Source organism: Palaemon carinicauda, chromosome 21, assembly GCF_036898095.1.
Source record: "Palaemon carinicauda isolate YSFRI2023 chromosome 21, ASM3689809v2, whole genome shotgun sequence".
NCBI lineage: Eukaryota > Metazoa > Arthropoda > Malacostraca > Decapoda > Palaemonidae > Palaemon > Palaemon carinicauda.
In genome coordinates, this window is record NC_090745.1 from 22,277,330 (window position 1) to 22,298,528 (window position 21,199).

A 21,199-nucleotide genomic window follows, 5' to 3' on the forward strand; every position below is an offset into this window, starting at 1 on the left:
GGCATAGCTGAAAGACGAGCCAAGATAGTTTTAGTAAGGGATAACTACCCCATCCACTAGTTAGCGGGTGGGGGTGGGGTAGTCCGGCTACGCCGCTCACTCACGCCTATTGGCTTAGTAACCACTTTGCTTTTTGGCTCGGTAGAATGCAGACATACTGTCGTTCTCTCTCGCATTTGACTTGGTTTACCTAATATATTTCTTATTCTCTTTTCAGGTTGTGCGTTTTACTAGAGTCCTGGTATGCGTACTTGTCCTGGTTCTGAGGGCCGGGCATGTGGTACCTTTATGTCGTCCGTTGAGATGGACCTTCACCTGCTGTGCATGGCTTGCTGGGGCCATCGGTGTTCTAGGATCGACACCTGTGATCAGTGTAGGGAGTGGTCTGCCTCCCAGTGGGAGAAGTTTGGGTGTCGAAAGAAGTCTTAAGTGCGATTCCTTGCCTTTGGGGTCTCCCTCAAAATCGAAGAAATCGTGAGCTGCTGCTTCTACTCTCCAACCTCTTCCCGAAGCTGCTCCTCTGCTGGGCCCTTCCGCGTAACGGCCGAGGAGCAGCTGAGGCCTGGTTACCCCAGGTCAACCTTGGAGGTTAGGTGACCGCGTTGACTCCCCAACCGAGTCAGCTCCTTCCATTCCCTCAGGGAGTGCCTGCTCATTTACTGACATCTTATCTTTTTGGCCATCACTGGGCGTCGATGGGCCCCTTTCGAGGAGGTTCTTTTTGCTCCCTCAATTAGGAGCGGAGAGGAGGTGTTCTTCTCCTTCCTTCGCGGAGGTTGACCCTCCTCCTGTGTTCTCAGGTGCTGTAGCCCGTCGGTCAGACTTCGTTTGTGTCCAACGCCGAGGATGTTGCTGATCCATCAGGCCCGTATGCAGAGCATACTCCAAGGCAGGTTTCCCCTTTCGGGGAACATGTCTCTTGTTCGCGTGAGAAGACCACCACTGGGCATCAGTGGTCTCATTAAGCTCACGGTTCTCCTCCAGGGGAGGAGCTAGAGGCCTGCCTTCAGAGAAGTTCTCCTTCGGGAGAACAAACCTTCCCTTCGGGGGAGGTAGCTCTCGAGCTGGAGCAGTCTCCCCATCAGGCGAAGTCAGCTTTAGGTTCCTCTTTGGAGGTTCGTAGGGTGGAGGGATTTGTGACCCCTCTCCATCTCGGACGTTCTCCTCTTCAGACTGTGAGGAGACGTCTTTTTGAACCTGTGGGTTCTAGTCACGTTGACCCTTCCGGGTCTGACAGTCACCCTTTGGGCTGGCGTGATCGTGAGATTTCGGGCTCTCGTCATGTTGAACCTTCGGGTTCTCGTGATTGGAACATTTGTGTTCCGGTTACATTGAGTGTTCGGGCTCTTGTAACGATGGTTACGCTGAGCCTTGAGGCTCTTATGCCATCCGTCACGTTGAACCTTCTGGTCTATTTTTTATGAACTTCTTGTGATGTAAATTGTTTAACCACTCCTGTGTTATATTTAGTAAAAAAGAAATTTCAGTCCACATTCAAAACTAATTTTAACATTTCAGAAGCTTAGTTTACTACTTTCATCTCAATAATTATTATTTATAAGAGCTTCATGTTATGTTTCAGGCATACATTGTTAAGAAAGTTTTTCTTTACTGTTTTAAGCAGGATGTGTCAGCCCCAGTGTCAGACCTCTTAGAAGGCTGGGATAAGCTGGAATTTTACGGTCAGCGTCCTTGGCGTCCTGGGAAGCATTCACTTGAACCTCCAGAACAGGAACGAGAAGCTGAAGGCATCAAAGTATGTTAAGTACTTATTGTAAAGCTTGTAGTAATTATCATAAAAGATAATCATTCTAGACTGTTAGTGTATGATTTAGTCTTATTTGTAATTATTTAACAATGTTTGCTGGCTTTTAAGATTTTAGATATGTTTCAAGTATAACTGCATTTATATATTTTGAAGAAGTGTACAATAGTATACTGTTTATCTGTATTCTTGAAGTATATTGGCATGAAATAGAAATTTGATTTTTAGTTCTCTTGGAAATAAACATTTACATTTTATAATGGACATTATATACACAATCTTACTGGATTTTCAATGCTCAGTAAGTTTTAACATTTTAAATGAAAGGACTGAAATTTTGATAAATAACAGTAAACTGAGACAGAATTGTGTGCCTTTGTGTAGACTGGCCCATGGTTTCATTGTTTTATTCTAGATTTAGCAGTTATGTTAATGGCCTCTAACAATATTACGTCTCTAGAAAGATTGAGTTAGGTTTGGCCATATTTCTTTTTAATTTAAAAGTTCAGTAGCACTTTTTTATTGGACTTGAAACAAAAGTTATGATTTTATTCTAATCTAATTTGAATTTTTTTTTTGGAAACCAGGAAGTGCAGTACCATGAAGTTAAGGAGGTCAATCATTCAAATACAATAATCCCATTGTTTTCCTCTGCAATCAGTCAGTTTAAGAAGTACCGTTGCCCTTGCATTAAAAGGCATCTTATGGTCCAGATGGCTGAAGAATATCACCAAGCCAATGATCCATCTAAGGCTCTGACGTAAGTTCTTTACAATTCTATGTCTGTTTTGTTTGTTAATGCTATAGATTCATTGCAAGATGATTATCTTAAAAGCCAGTCCTTGGATCTCGGGATGATTTTTACTGAATCATAATTCATATATAACATACAAGGCAAAGGTGATAATGTAAGCTTTAATAGATATTTCTGATTAATATAACCGACAGGATGATATGGATGAAATTATGGTATTTAGAAAAATAGTCATTGGGTAACACCTGTAATTAAGAGAAACATTGATTTCTTCTGGGTACTGTTCTCGCTATAGTCTTAAGGATTGGTTTAGTATACTTAAGGTTTGCTTTTTAAGATAAGTAAAACTCATTTGGATTGAAACCCACTCAGTAGAGTCAAAGTAGACATTTATAAAATCTTCTTGCCCTATTGAAGTAAGGCAGATTCCTTTTCCAAAGATACATACAGTATTATTATTGTCTGTCTCTTATTACATATTAAACACAGTAATTTTTTTCTATTATACATGCTCAATTAAAACTACCCAGCATCAAAATATGTACTGTTAGTTTTCATTTTCTTATTTCCTGTGGGTAACATCATCAAAATCTCAAGGAAGGAATTTCTTAGACATCATTTAATGACATGAAGATTTCAAAAGGTTTATTAAATACAGTAATTAAGATGCCAGAGGGTGTCATAGTAATCCTTTTTCTTAAATTCTCACATTAAGTTTTAATGCAGGTTAGTGTCATTTAGAAGCTGAAAATATGCAACCATTATTATTATTATTATTTTATTATTGTTATTATTATTATTATTAATAGTAGTAGTAGTAGTAGTAGTAGTAGTAGTAGTAGTAGTTAAGCTACAACCCTAGTTGGAAAAGCAAGTTTCTATAAGCCCAAGGGCTTCAACAGGGAAGTATAAACCAATGAGGAAATAAAAAAGGAAATGAATAAGCTATTAAGAGAAGTAATGAACAATCGATAGAGTAATAATTATTGTGTTATTGTGGTCGTCGTCTGAGTTCTTTTAATTTCAACTTTTTTTCACATTAATTTTTTCATAGTCTTTTTAGGTTTAAAAGTAGGTATGTCACTTATTTTTAATACTTTAGTATAGTGTACTATTTTCTTTTTTATTCAGTCTTATGCTTGCTTAATTTTATATTCTTTAGTGTATTTGGCTGATGGAATTGTTTTCATTTATAAGCAGATGGGGTCTTTCTTTATGCATGCTTTGAATTTTAAAGTATCATTCAGATATAATCAAGAAAGTCAAGCATTTTATCAAATTAATATTTGTAATTCAAATTACCTGTACTTTTTGCATCAATGTTCTGGTGCACTTCATTTATTGTTTAGCTTTTGATTCTTGATTATGGTAATACAGTAATGATGTTGATTGAAACATATGTAAAGTTATAAAAGCATTTTTAGATTATTTTTTTTCTTTGCAGTTTGCTCAATCATGTTATGTGGGATTACCGAAATGAAAAGTGGTGGAGCCTGTTGTCTTCCATATCTACTTTAGCACTGCAGTGTGCATACTCAACCAATGCCCTCACTGAGTACATCGGTGTAGCCTTGGAATTCATGGGACCCCGTCTTCAAGCATCTGATGAAGAAAGGAAGAGAGTCCATGACAACTTGATGAATTTACTTAGCGTAAGTAGTTCTCAAATTTCTCTTTTATCCTTAACTAAATAATTTCACTTAAGTCTGATGAAACTTTATGATAGACTGTAATGTACTGAAGCTTGGAATGAATTTTCTTTATTATGTCATGGAGTGAGCATTTGAAAACCCTATGCTAGATAATGACTGATGGAAATGAGGGTAGGGCCCTACCAGGGGTGGACTGTTTCTTAAATCTGGCCTGGGCATCTACATCCATAAAATCCGGCCCACACACATCATAATAAAATAAAGAGAGATGTCATCCTAAAACATAGGATATATTTTCAGCAAAGCAATTCACAGAAAATATAGAATTACTTTTTACAAAATGAAGTAGATGAGTAGACCCTAAGAGAGTAACAGTCTATGCAGTTCAGCACTTTTAGCACCAATACTGTCAAAATCTTAGGTGCTCAGCTTGGTAAGGATCTTTTCAACACTCATTATTATAATGCTTCCAGATGTTCTTGAGTCGTACTGCACAGGCAACTTTTAATTCTCTTAAGGGGGCCGGCCAACTAATGCCGTTTTTTAAGGACAGGACTTTGATATTCATGCCACTTAATAAGGTGACTTAGGACATCTTATAACTTCATAGGATTTTTGCCTGTAACCGTTGGTTTTGCAATGCCAAAACTTCCTAGGATTTTTGCCTGTGACCTTTGGTTTTGTAACGCCAGGGTGATTTATCCAGAAAATGAGTGGTTTTTCAAATTCTATCTTTTCCCTTGATAATTAATATTAAGACCTGGGATTACTACCCTATATAGACCTGATGTAGACCTCCAAACAAATGAAGAGTTTTTTTAAAAGTAATTCTTTTTTGCTAGATATGAATTTTCTCATTACATACATACATACATATACTGTACCAAGGCACTTCCCCTAATTTTGAAGGGTAGCCGACATCAAACAAATGAAACAGAAAAGGGGACCTCTCCTCTCTACGTTCCTCCCAGCCTGACAAGGAACTCAACCGAGTTCGGCTGGTACTGCTAGGGGTGTCACAGCCCACCCTCCCCTGTTATCCACCACAGATGAAGCTTCATAACACTGAATCCCCTACTGCTGCTACCTCCACGGTCATCCAAGGCACCGGAGAAATCAGCAGGGCCTACCAGAACTGCATCACAATCGCTTGACATTCATTCCTTTTTTTAGCACGCTCTCTTGCCTCTCTCACATCTATCCTCCTATCACCCAGAACTTCCTTCACTCGATCCATCCACCCAAACCTTGGCCTTCCTCTTGTACTTCTCCCATCAACTCTTGCATTCATCACCTTATTTAGCAGACAGCCATTTTCCATTCTCTCAACATGGCCAAACCACCTCAACATATTCATATCCTCTCTAGCTGCTAACACATTTCTTACACCCTTTCTCACCCTCACTACTTCATTCCTAACCCTATCTACTCGAGATACACCAGCCATACTCCTTAGACATTTCATCTCAATCACATTCAATTTCTGTCACTCCGTCACTTTCATTCCCCACAACTCCGATCCATACATCACAGTTGGTATAATCACTTTCTCATACAGAACTCTCTTTGCATTCATGCCCAACCCTCTATTTTTCACTACTCTCTTAACTGCCCCCAACACTTTGCATCCTTCATTCACTCACTGACGTACATCTGCTTCCACTCCACCATTTGCTGCAACAACAGACCCCAAGTATTTAAACTGATCCACCTCCTCAATTAACACTCCATTCAACATGACATTCAACCTTGCACCACCTTCCCTTCTCGTACATCTCATAACCTTACTCTTACCCACATTAACTCTCAACTTCCTTCTCTCACACACCCTTCCAAATTCTGTCACTAATCGGCCAAGCTACTCTTCCGCGTCTGCATCCAGTACAGTATCATCTGCAAACAACAACTGATTTACCTCCCATTCATGGTCATTCTCGTTTACCAGTTTCAATCCTCGTCCAGGCACTCGAGCATTTACCTCTCTCACCACTCCATCAACATACAAGTTAAACAACCACGGTGACATCACACATCCTGTCTCAGCCCCACTCTCACCTGAAACCAATCACTCACTTCATTTCCTATCCTAACACATGCTTTAGTACCTTTGTAGAAACTTTTCACTGCTTGCAACAACCTTCCCTCAATTCCATATAACCGCATCACATTCCACATTTCTTCCCTATCAACTCTCTCATATGCTTTCTCCAGATCCATAAACGCAACATATACCTCCTTACTTTTTGCTAAATATTTCTCGCATATCTGCCTAACTAAAAATCTGATTCATACAACCCCTACCTCTTCTAAAACCACCCTGTACTTCTAAGATTGCATTCTCTGTTTTTTTCATTATGGTAAAATATAAAAAAAAGCCTAAAAATCTGGGGAAAAATTCAGAAAAAAAAATGGGAAAAAAGGGCAACATTTAATTGTTTTATAATGTCTTTCTAAATTAAATACCAAATTTCAATCCTATATCTTTGAAACTAAGGGAGAAGATAGAATTTGAAGGTCAATAAGTATAGTTTTGAGATACGGGTGTTCAAAGTTTTTCTTTGTATTTTTACGAAGACAGTATTAATAAATCATGGTCATTATGAATTTTATGTTCCTTTTTGGATGTTAATAAACCAAAACAAAGTTTTTTATCATAATTTAATCATAAATGGAGATCCCTTTGCTCAATATCTTGCTTCTTTAGGTTGCTCCTTCATCATCTCTCTCCTTCACTAACTCCGCTAATTTCGCAGATATTACCCACTTCTAAACTCTTATTAGAGCAAATTTTCTTCTTTCATATGTTAGCGAGATATTTAAATTGTGTTTTCCTCTTTGGCATGATGAAATTCTTGACAATTCCGAGAAAAAAGACAGGAACGAGTGAATGTCAGAGGTTAAACTCAAACGTGTACTCTCCATGAGGTTTGTGGTAGAACTGGATGCTGAAGGGTGTAATTATCCCGTGTAATATATCGTCTTGTGACTCATGGAATTTATACAGATGCCATTGCTCACAATTTGTTTTACTTTAAAATGTACAGTAATGATTATCAAAATTTACGATAACGTAAGAAATACTGCATTTTCTTGTAGGGATCAATGTTTTTAGTTTATTGAGTTACTTTCACTATACCTATACCCCCATATATTGGCATTCCGGCCGGGCCCCCTAAGAGGCAAGAATGATCGTTCATAAGCTACTTGACTTGTGGGTAATGTTAAAAGTAGCTTGTAGGCAAGTCTGAGACTCTTGTATGCATCAGTTATGAGAACCTTATTACAGCAAAGAGGGTAATCTTTACATGACTTGCATATTATCTGCAGTGTTATTGGGTGTAGGTCTGGCTCAGAATTGTTGTCTGATTCTTGTATAGTGTGGGCATCTGATACAGAATGTTTGAGCATTAGCCACTGTCCTCTCAGGCTGCCTAATTCTTGTTGTACCTATTCAGCAGTGATATTGTTAAATTTGCATATACACTTCTATAGCTCAAGCATGGCTTCTGAGGATGTAGGTTCACCAGTTTCTCTAGGATGAATGAGTGATAGGTCAGCGTAGTGTGTTGACTTTGCCGATTTACAGAACCCTTCCTGAATACTGCTCAAACTACTGTAGTGTCAGCAACTATGTTGAAGACTTCTGTCCAATACTTTTTTATTGGCTCTGATGCTGATGTTACCTCATCTGAGGAAAACTCACCATCAAACATTTCATGTTATCTCTGCTGTTTCTTGGAAGGGTTCTTCCTCGACATAGGCATTTATGACCAAGCTCAGAACCTATCAACACAAACCATTATTAAAGTCTCTTCTTATCCGTTCACTTCATGAAGCATCAGATGATAATCAAGAGGAGAAACTTTTTTGTCCCATGAGAGTTCTATGGGGGTTATCTGTAGAGTACTTGACATCTCAGGCCTGAGTGTCAGCGACTTGTCCTAAGTACTGACAGAATGAAGAAAGAAGTATCAAGAACAGTCTTCTGGTTTCGTGAGACAGTGAAGGGCATACACTTTAACCTTTGATGGGGTTGAGGTACCAGCTCACAAAGTCATGGTCATAGATTCCACTTCAGAATCTGAAGAATCTTCCAGTGAGACAGGTGATAAAGGAATTTGGAAGCACATAATTTTCAATCTTCTATTCAAGGGTTTATACCCATAATTCCTTCAACACTTTTGTTCTTGTCCACGTTGTGGTAGCTCTAGTATTTGTGTAGCCAGCCCAACTCACCAGATAGGAAGCATCTTGTATATGGTAATGAGTTCAGTGTATGTCTGGGTGAAAGGTAGAATGACTGGCTCTTCTGTTTCTTTCTAGCCCCTTACTTGTGGATGATGCATTTATTCCATGACAAGCTGGATCTGACATTGATGCTGGTAAACTACTTTCTTGTGCACGATTCACATTAGATTTGATCTGTAAGAAGATTGTGGAATGAACATCTACCTGTTGGACATCTTGTGCCAAGTATTTAATTCCAGGCTGCATCTTTCCTTCGATGAAGAAAGATTCCTTCATCAACCGAGTACCAGGTGCATATCCAGTACAGGTATACCTCACCCTACGAGGGTAGTTGGTTCCAGAAGAGGTGACAAGATGAAAACCGACGTAATTCAAATTTACTTGTCACTAGGCCAAACCACTAATAACCATTCTTAGTTCTGTATTTTATTTATAAATGCAATATATTATTATTATTATTATTATTATTATTATAATTATTATTATTAATTGCTAAGCTACAACCCTAGTTGGAAAAGCAGAATGCTATAAGCCCAGGGGCTCCAACAGGGGAAATAGCCCAGTGAGGAAAGGAAACAAGGAAAAAATGAATATCTTAGAATAACATTAAAATAAATATCTTCTATATAAACTATAAAAACTTCAACAAAACAATAGGAAGAGAAATTAAATAGAACAGTGTGCGTGAGTGTACCCTCAAGCAAGAGAACTCCAACCCAAGATAGTGGAAGACCATGGTACTGAGGCTATGGCACTATCCAAGAACAGAGAACAATGGTTTGATTTTGGAGTGTCCCTCTCCTAGAAGAGCTGCTTACCATAGCTAAAGAGTCTCTTCTACCCTTACCAAGAGGAAAGTAGGCACTGAACAATTACAGTGCAGAAGTTAACCCCTTAGTGAAGAAGAATTGTTTGGTATCTCAGTTTTGTCAGGTGTATAGGGACAGAGGAGAATGTGTAAAAAAAAATATGCCAGACTACTCGGTGTATGTCTAGGCTAAGGGAAAGTGAACCGTAACCAGAGAGAAGGATCCAAGGTAGTACTGTCTGGCCAGTCAGAGGACCCCATAACTAGAGAGTATCTCAATGGGTGGCTGGTGCCCTGACCAACCTACTACCTATATGGTTGATACGAATGTATTTAAGCTTTCAAACAAATAAATTTCAGTTTTTAATTTAATACCTAAAAAGTAATCTTGATTTTATGAATAAATGTACATCAATACTTGTTAATGAAGAGGTTTACAATTTAGCATGATCACAGTACATTGCAGTGTTTTATTTGTGAATATGGTTTGCTCTAAGATAGTATAAAGTAGAAAGATTTTTTTTAAGGGTAAATAAAAAATTGTCATTAAAATTATTTTGCGATAGTATGAAATAAACTTAGTTGTTACATTTACCAATATTATTGGTATCTTTGTTTACATTGTGTATGTAGATGGTGGTGGATCGTCAGCATCAACACTTAGCAGCTGATTCGTCTGTTGTTGTTCGATACGCATTTTAATAAGAAACTGGTTGAGAGTTCGCTGAACTATGCTCTTGTTTTTTTCTTCAAGGATTACATTGTTGGGAGCAAAATCATCAACAATACTCTGTTAAGGGAGCCGACCGCCTGATTTTTTGACAAATATTTTTCAAATCAACTAATATGAGTAAATTCACTCAGGGTCATCTCTGGCATCTTTTCTACCATGGTGACAAGTTGTACGGCAAAATATTAATAAACCACGAAGATATGACAAATTTAAAAATCCTTCCCCTTTGTTTCTTTGAAGTGAGGTCAGTATGGCCTGTATATTTGATCTTTGTCTGTCATTTGAGTTTTGTTATTATTCACTTTATCTCTAAATTATATTTATTTGATTTATGTCTGGCAGTGATGTAGTCCACCTTGGATTCCTCACAAACTCTCCATCACAGCAAGTTGAAGTTCAGTCTGTGCTCTCTCATTGATGTATATGAATTGCCATTTAGCAATCAGTGTTTTACCTTTGGTTCACGGTTTTATCACGATTTAAAATAATTGATAGTGTGAATTAACATTCAGTTATGTATTTAACCCCTTTCATCATTACATGCAATGAGTGCCTTATGTTATCACCCGAGAGTGTAAAAAACAAAAAGTTACCTTTAAAGCTGTTTTTCTCAGTTTCACTTCTTCCCCATTCAAAGGGTTATAAATTTCTTATTTTAAAACAAATTTTAAAGATAAATATACCACTTTAAAGAAGAAAAAACGCACATTTTTCTCAGGACACAGATTTGTAATACAGTGAACCCTCGCTACTTCGCGGTTCGACCATCGCGGATTCACCACTTCGCGGATTTTTTCCATAACCCATATATATACAGTAATATATATATATATATGTATGCATGTATTTATGTATATATGTAGGTATGTATATGTGTATACATATAAATATATATATATATATATATATATATATATATATATATATATATATATATATATATATATATATATATATATATATACACACACACATATATATATACATATATATATATATATATATATATATATATATATATATATATATATATATATATATATATATATATATATACTGTATATATATATATATATATATATATATATATATATATATATATATATATATATATATATATATATATATATATATATATATATATATATATATATATATATATATATATATATATCTAAAGTAGGAAGATGTGATGTAGTTCTAAGGGAAAAGTATGGGAAATATGTCTGGGTAATAAGCAAAGCTCTACCTCCAGTTTGTTTCTACATTATGATCAGAGATAAATGTAAACAAAACATTGGTTGCCATTTTTTATCGTGCTTTGTAGCATGTTTAGGAAATGCATGATATAAAATCACCTTTAATATTTGTGCCTGTTTTAGTTTAGGGTACTGTAGTACATGCATTAAGTGTTCTGTACATTAAAGGGTAGTTTGTTAACAGTACTACGTACAAGGGAAGGTTTTAAAAGTCTGAATATACATGTTGAATAAATAGGTAAATATGGTGTCACTACTTCGCGGATTTTCACCTATCGCGGCCGCGACTGGAACCTATCTACCGCGATAAACGAGGGTTCACTGTAAAGGAAATTTGGGGCTTAGGAGTTTAGAGTTTAACCTTATATTGAAGAAAAATTAAAATACTCATATAAATTTTTTCTTTCATATTATCGAAAAAATGGTTGCTAGAGTTCTTTGCCCTTATTATATTCTCCCTTTCTTGGTAAGTTTCATTGGAATAGCATTAGAAATGAAGTACTAGAATCAAATGTAATTGTTTTTTTATCCATAGAATTGAAACAAATCATCCAAACGTTGAAATTTTTGGTAAAAGATTACCTTATCTATATATATAAGCTGTATGAATTCTTTCAAATTTGGATAAGAAATTCGAATAAAGTAGTAGACCCCCTTAACTACAGTATATGTAAGAATAATCACGATACCGTCATGACCGTGAAAACAGCTGACAACATACCCAAAATAAAAATTGGTAGTTGAAGTTGTTAAAATATATCTTGAATTGATAATAGTAAAGTACAAAAATGATTAAACAAGGTTCAGATAACATTGAAAACCAGGATGTTTTAGACATTTTTCGGTAAATATACGTTATGCTGTCAGCTAGAGCTACAAATCAGCTGACAAATTCGAATGACGTTTTAATCCAAGCCTACAGTCGAACAAAGATTTAAGCAAAGTAAAAGTTTATATTGTGTGTAGTGCTTATCTGACACTTTCTAAAGAAACCAAGGTTTCTGTAAAATCTGTGTTGTGTGTGTAGAGTAAGGCATCTCATTATATATATATATATATATATATATATATATATATATATATATATATATATATATATATATATATATATATATATATATATATATATATATATATATATATATATATATATATATATATATATATATATATATACATACATACATACATACATACATACATACTGTTTATATAAAGTATTCATATGATTAATAATGATAGCTATAACTGAAATGTATGAAAACTATGATATTGTGTAACAAATTGGTGCTGATGTAATTTGCATTAGTAATTCATATTGAATGCATTAAAAAAAATATTCTTTGTTATTCTTGATAGTCTTGAGATCAGCTTATCACAACCATAAATGAAAAATTAATTGTTGAATCTCAAGTTACGCTTACCAAGTATTTATATGGCTTCTCTTTCAAAGCTGATTAAATGTTCAGACATGATGCCCAGCAAAACAAAAATGCAAAAATATCATAAAAAAGAGCAGCACCAAAATCCTGAATGCGTATTGCAAATAAAGATGGTGAACTTATTACAGTACTTTAGTATTAGTTCACCATCTTCATTTGCGATACGCATTCAGGATTTTGGTGCTGCTCTTTTTTATGATATTTTTGCATTTTTGTTTTGCTGTGCATCATGTCTGAACATTTAATCAGCTTCGAAAGATTAGCCTTATGAAGACTTGGTAGGTATAGAAATAAGTAATTTTATTTTTAGCATTCTGTTTTTAATCCTGATATAATTTATTAAATCAAATTACAGCTACATTCTGCAAGTTTTGTAAATTGTCTTTACAGGGTCAGCCACCAGAACCAGAGTCTGGGATCAGTCATGAGCTTTTAGGTTCAATCACAGAAGCCTGGGCCACCTTGCTAGAAAGCCAGATGTCAGCAATAACGGTTGACATGACCACATTAGTACCATGCTTGGAGGTTAGGGCATCATTCCAGAAGGCTCAATTTCATGTGGATGAACAGGTTTATGTTACTCTCAAAATTAGGTAAATATATTTTTAAAATTTAGCTCAGTTTTTATGCATCTTAAAGTATTTATTCTCAATTTTTTAAATAGTAATTATGTTGTCATACCTCGTATGATTCTCTTTTTTTCTCTCAGTCCCAAATGCTCACTACGATTACTGCTTACAGTGAGCCATACATACTACATTGTAAACCACACTAAAGAATATTGACATTTTCCTGGTCTCCAGCTGCATTCCTTTCTCCACTGTATTTTTCTTATACAGCATTCATATTGACCTCATCTCACTTAGTTGTCTAACTCTACCCTGCTCCGTTCCCATTTAAGAATAAATCTGCTTGTCGGGCCTTATGAGAATTGAATACGAACAGACAGGAGACTTTCTTTAAGAAGTACAATTGTTGCTTCGGTGGTATTTAGCTTACTATTAATTTGTATTTTTCGAATATTGTGACATAGTTTCCTTCTCTTTTGGGGAATACATAACACTTATGAAATACATTTCATGTCCTACAAAATTGTATGCTTATTTTATATCAATAACTTATTAACAAATATTTTGACACTTTTTGAACATAGACTAAGATGTCTTTTGTATTTTTGGATTTTATGTAAAAAATTTTCCTCTATGTTAAACTTATATCTGTTTAAATATAGAAACAAGTGTAACAACCCTTGAAATTTACAAGCTACTATTACACACATATATATATATATATATATATATATATATATATATATATATATATATATATATATATATATATATATATATATATATATATATATATATATATATATATATATATATATATATATATATATATATATATATATATATATATATATATATATATATATATATACAGTGTATATATATATATATATATATATATATATATATATATATATATATATATATATATATATATATATACATATACATATATATATATATACATATACATACATATATATATATATATATATATATATATATATATATATATATATATATATGTATATATATATATATATATATATATATATATATATATATATATATACTGTATACATATATATATACATACATATATATATATATATATATATCACTTCACTTCACTTCCACTCCCAGGTAGGCTTTCAGCCTGTCAGTGGAATCAGTTGTCTTCTCCACTCAATTCTGTTTTCAAAAATTCGCTCTCTTCTCAGCTGTTCAATTGTTGGCATGTTGTTCTTTGTCAAAATCTCTTCAATTCCATCCCTCCAGCGTTTACGTGGTCTACCTCTTGATCTCCTCCCACCAGGCGTCCAGTCCCATCTCTTCCTTGCAATTCTATTTCCATCCATTCTCATTAAATGTCCCAACCATCTCAGCTGTCCCTTCTCAATCTTGTTCAACATAGGAGATACCCCAACCATCCTTCTAAAATCTACATTTCTTATTCTATCTCTTCTTGTTTTGTGCATTATTGTTCTCAGGATTTTCATCTCTGAAGCTTGGACTCTGCTCCTGTCTTTGATGGTCATTGTCCAGCTCTCTGATCCATATGTCATGATTGGTGTTAGTAATCCTTCAAATATGGTTTTCTTTACTTCTATAGGTACGTATGTATCTCTCATAATTGGATAGAGTGCTCCACAGCATTTATTATATTTCTTTATTCGTTCAGTAATTTCTTCTTTGTTCTTATAGCCGTTATCTGTAAACATACACCCTAAATACTTGAATGCGTTGGTGTCCTTAATTACCGTATTTCTTATCATGATGTTCGTTGGAGCTTGTTGTTGTTTGCTGATTGTTAATATTTCTGTTTTATTAATGTTCATCTTCAGTCCAGCTTCTGTTAAACAATCGTTCAAGGCTATCAATGCTCTTTCTAGTTCCTCCCGATCATATGTCCAGAAAGCAATATCATCAGCAAAAATCATAATGTCTCCCGAGATATTTATTCTTTCCTTAAAACTTCTTATAATTACATCTATATATGCAATGAACAAGAGTGGGGAAAGAACGCTTCCCTGCTTAACACCTGTTGTTACTCTAAACCAATTTTCATTCTTGTATCCAGTCCTTACATTATTCATACATGGTTCGTACGTGCTCTTTATTGCAGCTCCCAATCTACCGTCGAGTCCATAAACCTCTCCCAAGCACCTCCACAATTTGTTCCTAGGTACCGAGTCAAATGCCTTTTCCAAATCAATAAATGCTATATACAGTGGCCTATTGTATTCCCATGATTTTTCAATAACAAGCCTCAAGGCGAATATGAGATCTGATGTACTTCTGTCCTTTCTGTATCCATGTTGTTCTTCGCCTAGCTGAGGTTCAATGATGTGTCGCGCCCTTTTTTCTAAAATCCTCTCATAAAGTTTTGCTGCATGACATATGAGCGTTATACCTCTATATATATATATATATATATATATATATATATATATATATATATATATATATATATATATATATATATATATATATATATATATATATATATATATATATATATATATATATATATATAGCCTATATATATATATATATATATATATATATATATATATATATATATATATATATATATATATATATATATATATATATATATATATATATATATATATATATATATATATATATATATATATATAGCCTATATATATATATACACATATAAATGTAAGAGGAGTGTTTTAGTATATTAATATATTTTAAAGGAACAGAAGCATAATGAAGTTTTTTCCATTCCTTTACTTGTACGCACAATACTTATTTGTCTCAGTACATTCCCTCCATCTGTTTGAAATTGTGTTAATTGACACTTAATAAGCTTTAACCTGTAGATATTTAGGAAAGATTAGCCAAGTATTTATTACCATAGTTATATACAGTGCTATATTATAAGAGAATCTGTTAGGTTAGTTAGTTTTTTACCTATTGTATTTATTTGCAGACATTACTACAACATCAAATCCAGGCATAAGTTAGAATTCTTTATTTTCAGGAACTCATATCAGTCTTCAATTATGCTGAGCTCCATTGGTATTGTAACTAATATCCCTTCATATAATGACTGGCTAGTAGAAACACGACCTGAGAAGCTTACACTAGCGCCAAAGCAAGTAACAGAAATTTTACTCTTGTTCAAGCCTCTTGTTGAAGATGTCGGAAAGAAAATAAAGGTAAGGAACTAATTTAGTTTTGTACAGATATCATTGCCTTTACCTGTGAAGGAAAATAGAATAACAAAATTAGTAACAAACATTCTCACTGTGAATTTGCTAGTGAATATGTATCTATCATATCCAATACTGAGTGGGTGGAAGAGAACCTCTGTATAATAAGGAACTGAAGAATTACAACAATGCCAAACATTCTTATATTTATTTCCATCACCACTAAACAACAACGTTTCAAACATCTCTGTGTTCATATTCATGTTCCTGGGTAAAAGAAAGTAAAATAGTATAGAGTAAGCTGTACATAAATGTTGTAAACAAGTAAAATTTAGGTTGGGGAAAAGGCTTATTCAGGCAATTTAACGGGGATTATAAATTTCTTGGTGTCTCATTTACTATACTCCAAAGATTTGTATCATGTATTTTAATATACATCAATTTATATAGTTTGAATTGTGTTAAATTATATGTTTTTCCTGGATCATAAGTGTGGAAAATACTGATACCTTTAGAAACTAAGGCACTTTAAAGTGGAATTATAAACTAATACTCAATACCGTAGGTTGAAGAAAACTAAAGGAACATTTTGTTATCATCAGATGTCCTTGCTTATATTATTGCAAGCTTAGCCTTGCCATCTGTAGAATTACTATTTCATAACAATGTTTGAAATTGACGTACTCATTTGATTTGGTTATGACTATCTTAATAAGTAACAGTTTTAAATACTTTGTCATACAATATATGTGCAATTTTTTTTTCTTATAATGTATGTTCAAGTTTATACACTCTTAATCTTTACTTATTACTAGAATGAGTATTGAAAGTTTCTACATAGCATAGAAAGTAATTTTCTCCTATACATTAACTATTTCAATTGCACTCCCACAAGAATGAATTTATCACTCGAGTCCCATGGCACTTTTTGAGGTATCTTACTTTACCCATCATAGAATAGAAATTATTAGTGCTATAAATTAAAGATATTTTTATCCTATAGCAGATTGTTTTCTTTCCATTAATATATACTTAACAGTAGTTTATAGAATATTCATACTAAAATGATTTAATGTAAAAGAAAATCACTGGACCTGGTATAAGTCTAATGGGATTCAAAAGGTTAAGTTTAGCTATTTTAAACACAATGTTGATTTTTATATAGAAAATTTTTTAGCATTTTATAAAAATCTAATTCTCTGTGTTATATAAAGTTTATGACTTTCTCTCATGTTATAGGTGCAAAAGTAAGAGTGCTTCAAAAATTTTACTAACTTTGTTTTGATATCAGGAAATATTCCTCGACTAATTTTCTTATAACACATGATAGTAACTACAGTACACTAGTCAGAAAACTTGTTGTAAATCGGTAAATGGTTATATGTAAATGGACGTCAGATTAATAAGACGTCACTGCACAGAGGCACAGTTTTTGATGCTGAAAATGTATTACAAGACAAAGTTAAAGAAAAGATGGGTGTTGAGAACCTTCTTGTGATAGGTAAGTAGGTCTTAGAGGTGCTTAGAGAATTTCTCTTACCTTCGAACAAACTTGATTGTGAAGCAAGAGTTGGGTGTGCAGGAAGAAAATGTATAACCAGCAGCTAGGTATTCTTTTAAAGAGAAAATTACACTACTGGTAAATACTATTGTTCTATTAGAGTATAAAGCAAAGACTTATGATTAATATTAAAGACCAGCACTAGTGTAAACAGCTGAAACATACACTGACAAAGAAAACTGGATAATGTTTAAAAGTTTGGATTAATGACCATTAAGATTAAAAACCAGGGTACGGTAGAAAGATTGTATTACGAACGAGGAATTATTGTAGAGATATTGTATCCAGAGACTGGAAAATGTATGGAGATGGATTAGACATGTAATGATGAAGGATGAGGAACAGTTGAGCAGAAAAGCTGTAGACATGGAAGTATCAGGATGAAAACTTCTAGAGATGCCTAGGGAATCATGGAAAACGAGGATAGGTAAAGACCTGGACTGATAAAGTTCTGGCAAAAAGACCCATGGACAGAGGAAAATTTAAAAAACATACTATTAATTGATAATGAAACAGCTCTATTTTGTATTTTTTTTTTAAAGTAAATCATAGAGATTGTACCCTATCAACCCTTTTTTACTAATTTATTTGTTCATTTTAGAGCATCATTGATATACTGTAATTTTCAAAGAGCAAATGTTTTGCCTGTAAGACATATAGTAAAAGTATTATAAATGTCTGGAAGACAAAGGTCTTTGTGGTTGCCTTTAAGTTATCAGTTCATCATGGGCAATATTTCAAGTATATTTCATGAAAATTTACCATACAATTTTGAAAAATGCTACTAAGTAATGGTATCAGCTAAAATTATAAATCTCATTGTAATGAAAGTACTGTATTAAAAAAATATGAACACCTATAAAGAAAGAAACCTTACTTTATGATCAACTGTATGTAATTACTGGAGTGACAATTGAATAGTTAATGTCTTATTGACAAAGCGTATGTGGTGTATAATATGGTAGGACAGGAAAAGCACAAATGTTCGTATAACACCTTGGTAAACTTATTTTCAGCTTACTGGTGTACGAGCACAGCTGGGTAGCCAAGATAGCAAACTTGTAGTTGGGCTTCAATGGTCAGGACCTGGTAATGAAGGAGTAACGTTGAATACCAGTAATACTCCATCATTTAAAGAGTTCAGGTAAGAAATTATCTTTTCATGAAATTAGATAATTTATTCCAGATTGGTGTCTTACACTTCATCCTTCACTCAGGACTCATCTTCTTGGTCCAGCAAGGCTATCAATGCTTTCTAATACTCATGGCACTCAACAAAATTTGACTTTTGCCAGATCAAATACAAGTTGTTCATTAGTTGGATATGGAACCAGATGAGGCTCTCCTTAAAAAAAATCTATTGTACCTCCATTCTAGCTTCTTTTCTTCCATCTCTCTGTAAAACCTCTTGACTTTTACATCATGATTCTACTTTGAGGTTTTCCCCCATATTGCACATGTGCACTAAATGGTCTCTCAAGGTTGCTGGGCCATATAACAAAATTCATAAATTAGTCCATAAGTCTTCTTCTAAGATGATTGACTGAGTGTGTATCATCTAAAATATAATTATCCTTGGCTGCCTTTAATCAAGTCTCTGTTGCGGAGCCTATGGCCAAGTCCATTGTCGTTGTTCTCAAGGACTTGACTGTAAGAATGAAAGGGAGTGATAACAAAAAATTTAAATAAAATTGTAGACTTATCATGCAGTGAAATTTAAGATGGGAATAATTTAAATACATTATAAATGGAGTAGCATTTAAATGCTGAAGGGCAACAGAATTTCTTGAGGATGCCTATCTTGAGAATCCTTTCCATATACAGTATATTCCATTGTAAACCTTAAAGGCTTGAATTATTTGTGATCTGAAAAATCAAGTCTTATTTGGTAGGTAGTATCTGTTTTGTAACTAATATTTTGTAAAATGCTGAGATAATTATGTATGTATTTATTTACAGTCTCTTGTGTCAAGATGGATTTGACACGTGTGTTCCTGTTGCAGAAGCAGATATTCTTCCACGTCAACCCAAACTTTCTGTTACTGTAAGTACTGAAGGGTCCTGAAATAGCTGTATAATATCTTAATTCTTGTTGTGATCCAAAATCTATCTCGTATTCCTCCAAAGGTTTCCTTGGTGTGTTTTGCTTATTTACGAGTAGTTAGTGAATTCCTCTTACTTTAACTTAGTAAAGCATGTATTAGAATAGGAAATGAAGTGAGCGATTGGTTTCCGGTGAGATTGGGGCTGAGACAGGGATGTGTGATGTCGCCGTGGTTGTTTAACTTGTATGTTGATGGAGTGGTGAGAGAGGTGAATGCTCGAGTGCTTGGACGAGGCTTAAAACTGGTAGGCGAGAATGATCATGACTGGGAGGTAAATCAGTTGTTGTTTGCGGATGATACTGTACTGGTAGCAGACACAGAAGAGAAGCTTGACCGACTAGTGACAGAATTTGGAAGGGTGTGTGAGAGAAGGAAGTTGAGAGTTAATGTGGGTAAGAGTAAGGTTATGAGATGTACGAGAAGGGAAGGTGGTGCAAGGTTGAATGTCATGTTGAATGGAGAGTTACTTGAGGAGGTGGATCAGTTTAAGTACTTGGGGTCTGTTGTTGCAGAAAATGGTGGAGTGGAAGCAGATGTACGTCAGAGAGTGAATGAAGGTTGCAAAGTGTTGGGGGCAGTTAAAGGAGTAGTAAAAAATAGAGTGTTGGGCATGAATGTAAAGAGAGTTCTATATGAGAAAGTGATTGTACCAACTGTGATGTATGGATCGGAGTTGTGGGGAATGAAAGTGATGGAGAGACAGAAATTGAATGTGTTTGAGATGAAGTGTCTAAGGAGTATGGCTGGTGTATCTCGAGTAGATAGGGTTAGGAACGAAGTGGTGAGGGTGAGAATGGGTGTAAGAAATGAGTTAGCGGCTAGAGTGGATATGAATGTGTTGAGGTGGTTTGGCCATGTTGAGAGAATGGAAAACGGCTGTCTGCTAAAGAAGGTGATGAATGCAAGAGTTGATGGGAGAAGTACAAGAGGAAGGCCAAGGTTTGGGTGGATGGATGGAGGGAAGAAAGCTCTGGGTGATAGGAGGATAGATGTGAGAGAGGCAAGAGAGCGTGCTAGAAATAGGAATGAATGGCGAGCGATTGTGACGCAGTTCCGATAGGCCCTGCTGCTTCCTCCGGTGCCTTAGATGACCGCGGAGGTAGCAGCAGGAGGGG

General features: G+C 34.5%; 1 protein-coding gene across 2 annotated transcripts in view; it reads left to right on the forward strand.

Annotated features, from left to right (window-relative positions):
- The window catches only part of gry (trafficking protein particle complex subunit 11 gry), a 286,176-nt gene that overhangs the window by 184,850 nt on the left and 80,127 nt on the right, over positions 1–21,199 (forward strand). Inside the window, exons 9-15 of one of the 2 annotated variants that reach the window (XM_068344871.1) lie at positions 1,622–1,756; positions 2,353–2,525; positions 3,964–4,171; positions 13,052–13,254; positions 16,247–16,424; positions 18,996–19,123; positions 19,939–20,023. In XM_068344871.1, coding sequence (XP_068200972.1) covers positions 1,622–1,756; positions 2,353–2,525; positions 3,964–4,171; positions 13,052–13,254; positions 16,247–16,424; positions 18,996–19,123; positions 19,939–20,023 — 1,110 coding nt within the window. The remainder of the gene's footprint in view (positions 1–1,621; positions 1,757–2,352; positions 2,526–3,963; positions 4,172–13,051; positions 13,255–16,246; positions 16,425–18,995; positions 19,124–19,938; positions 20,024–21,199) is intronic. The other variant, XM_068344872.1, reaches the window with a different exon arrangement.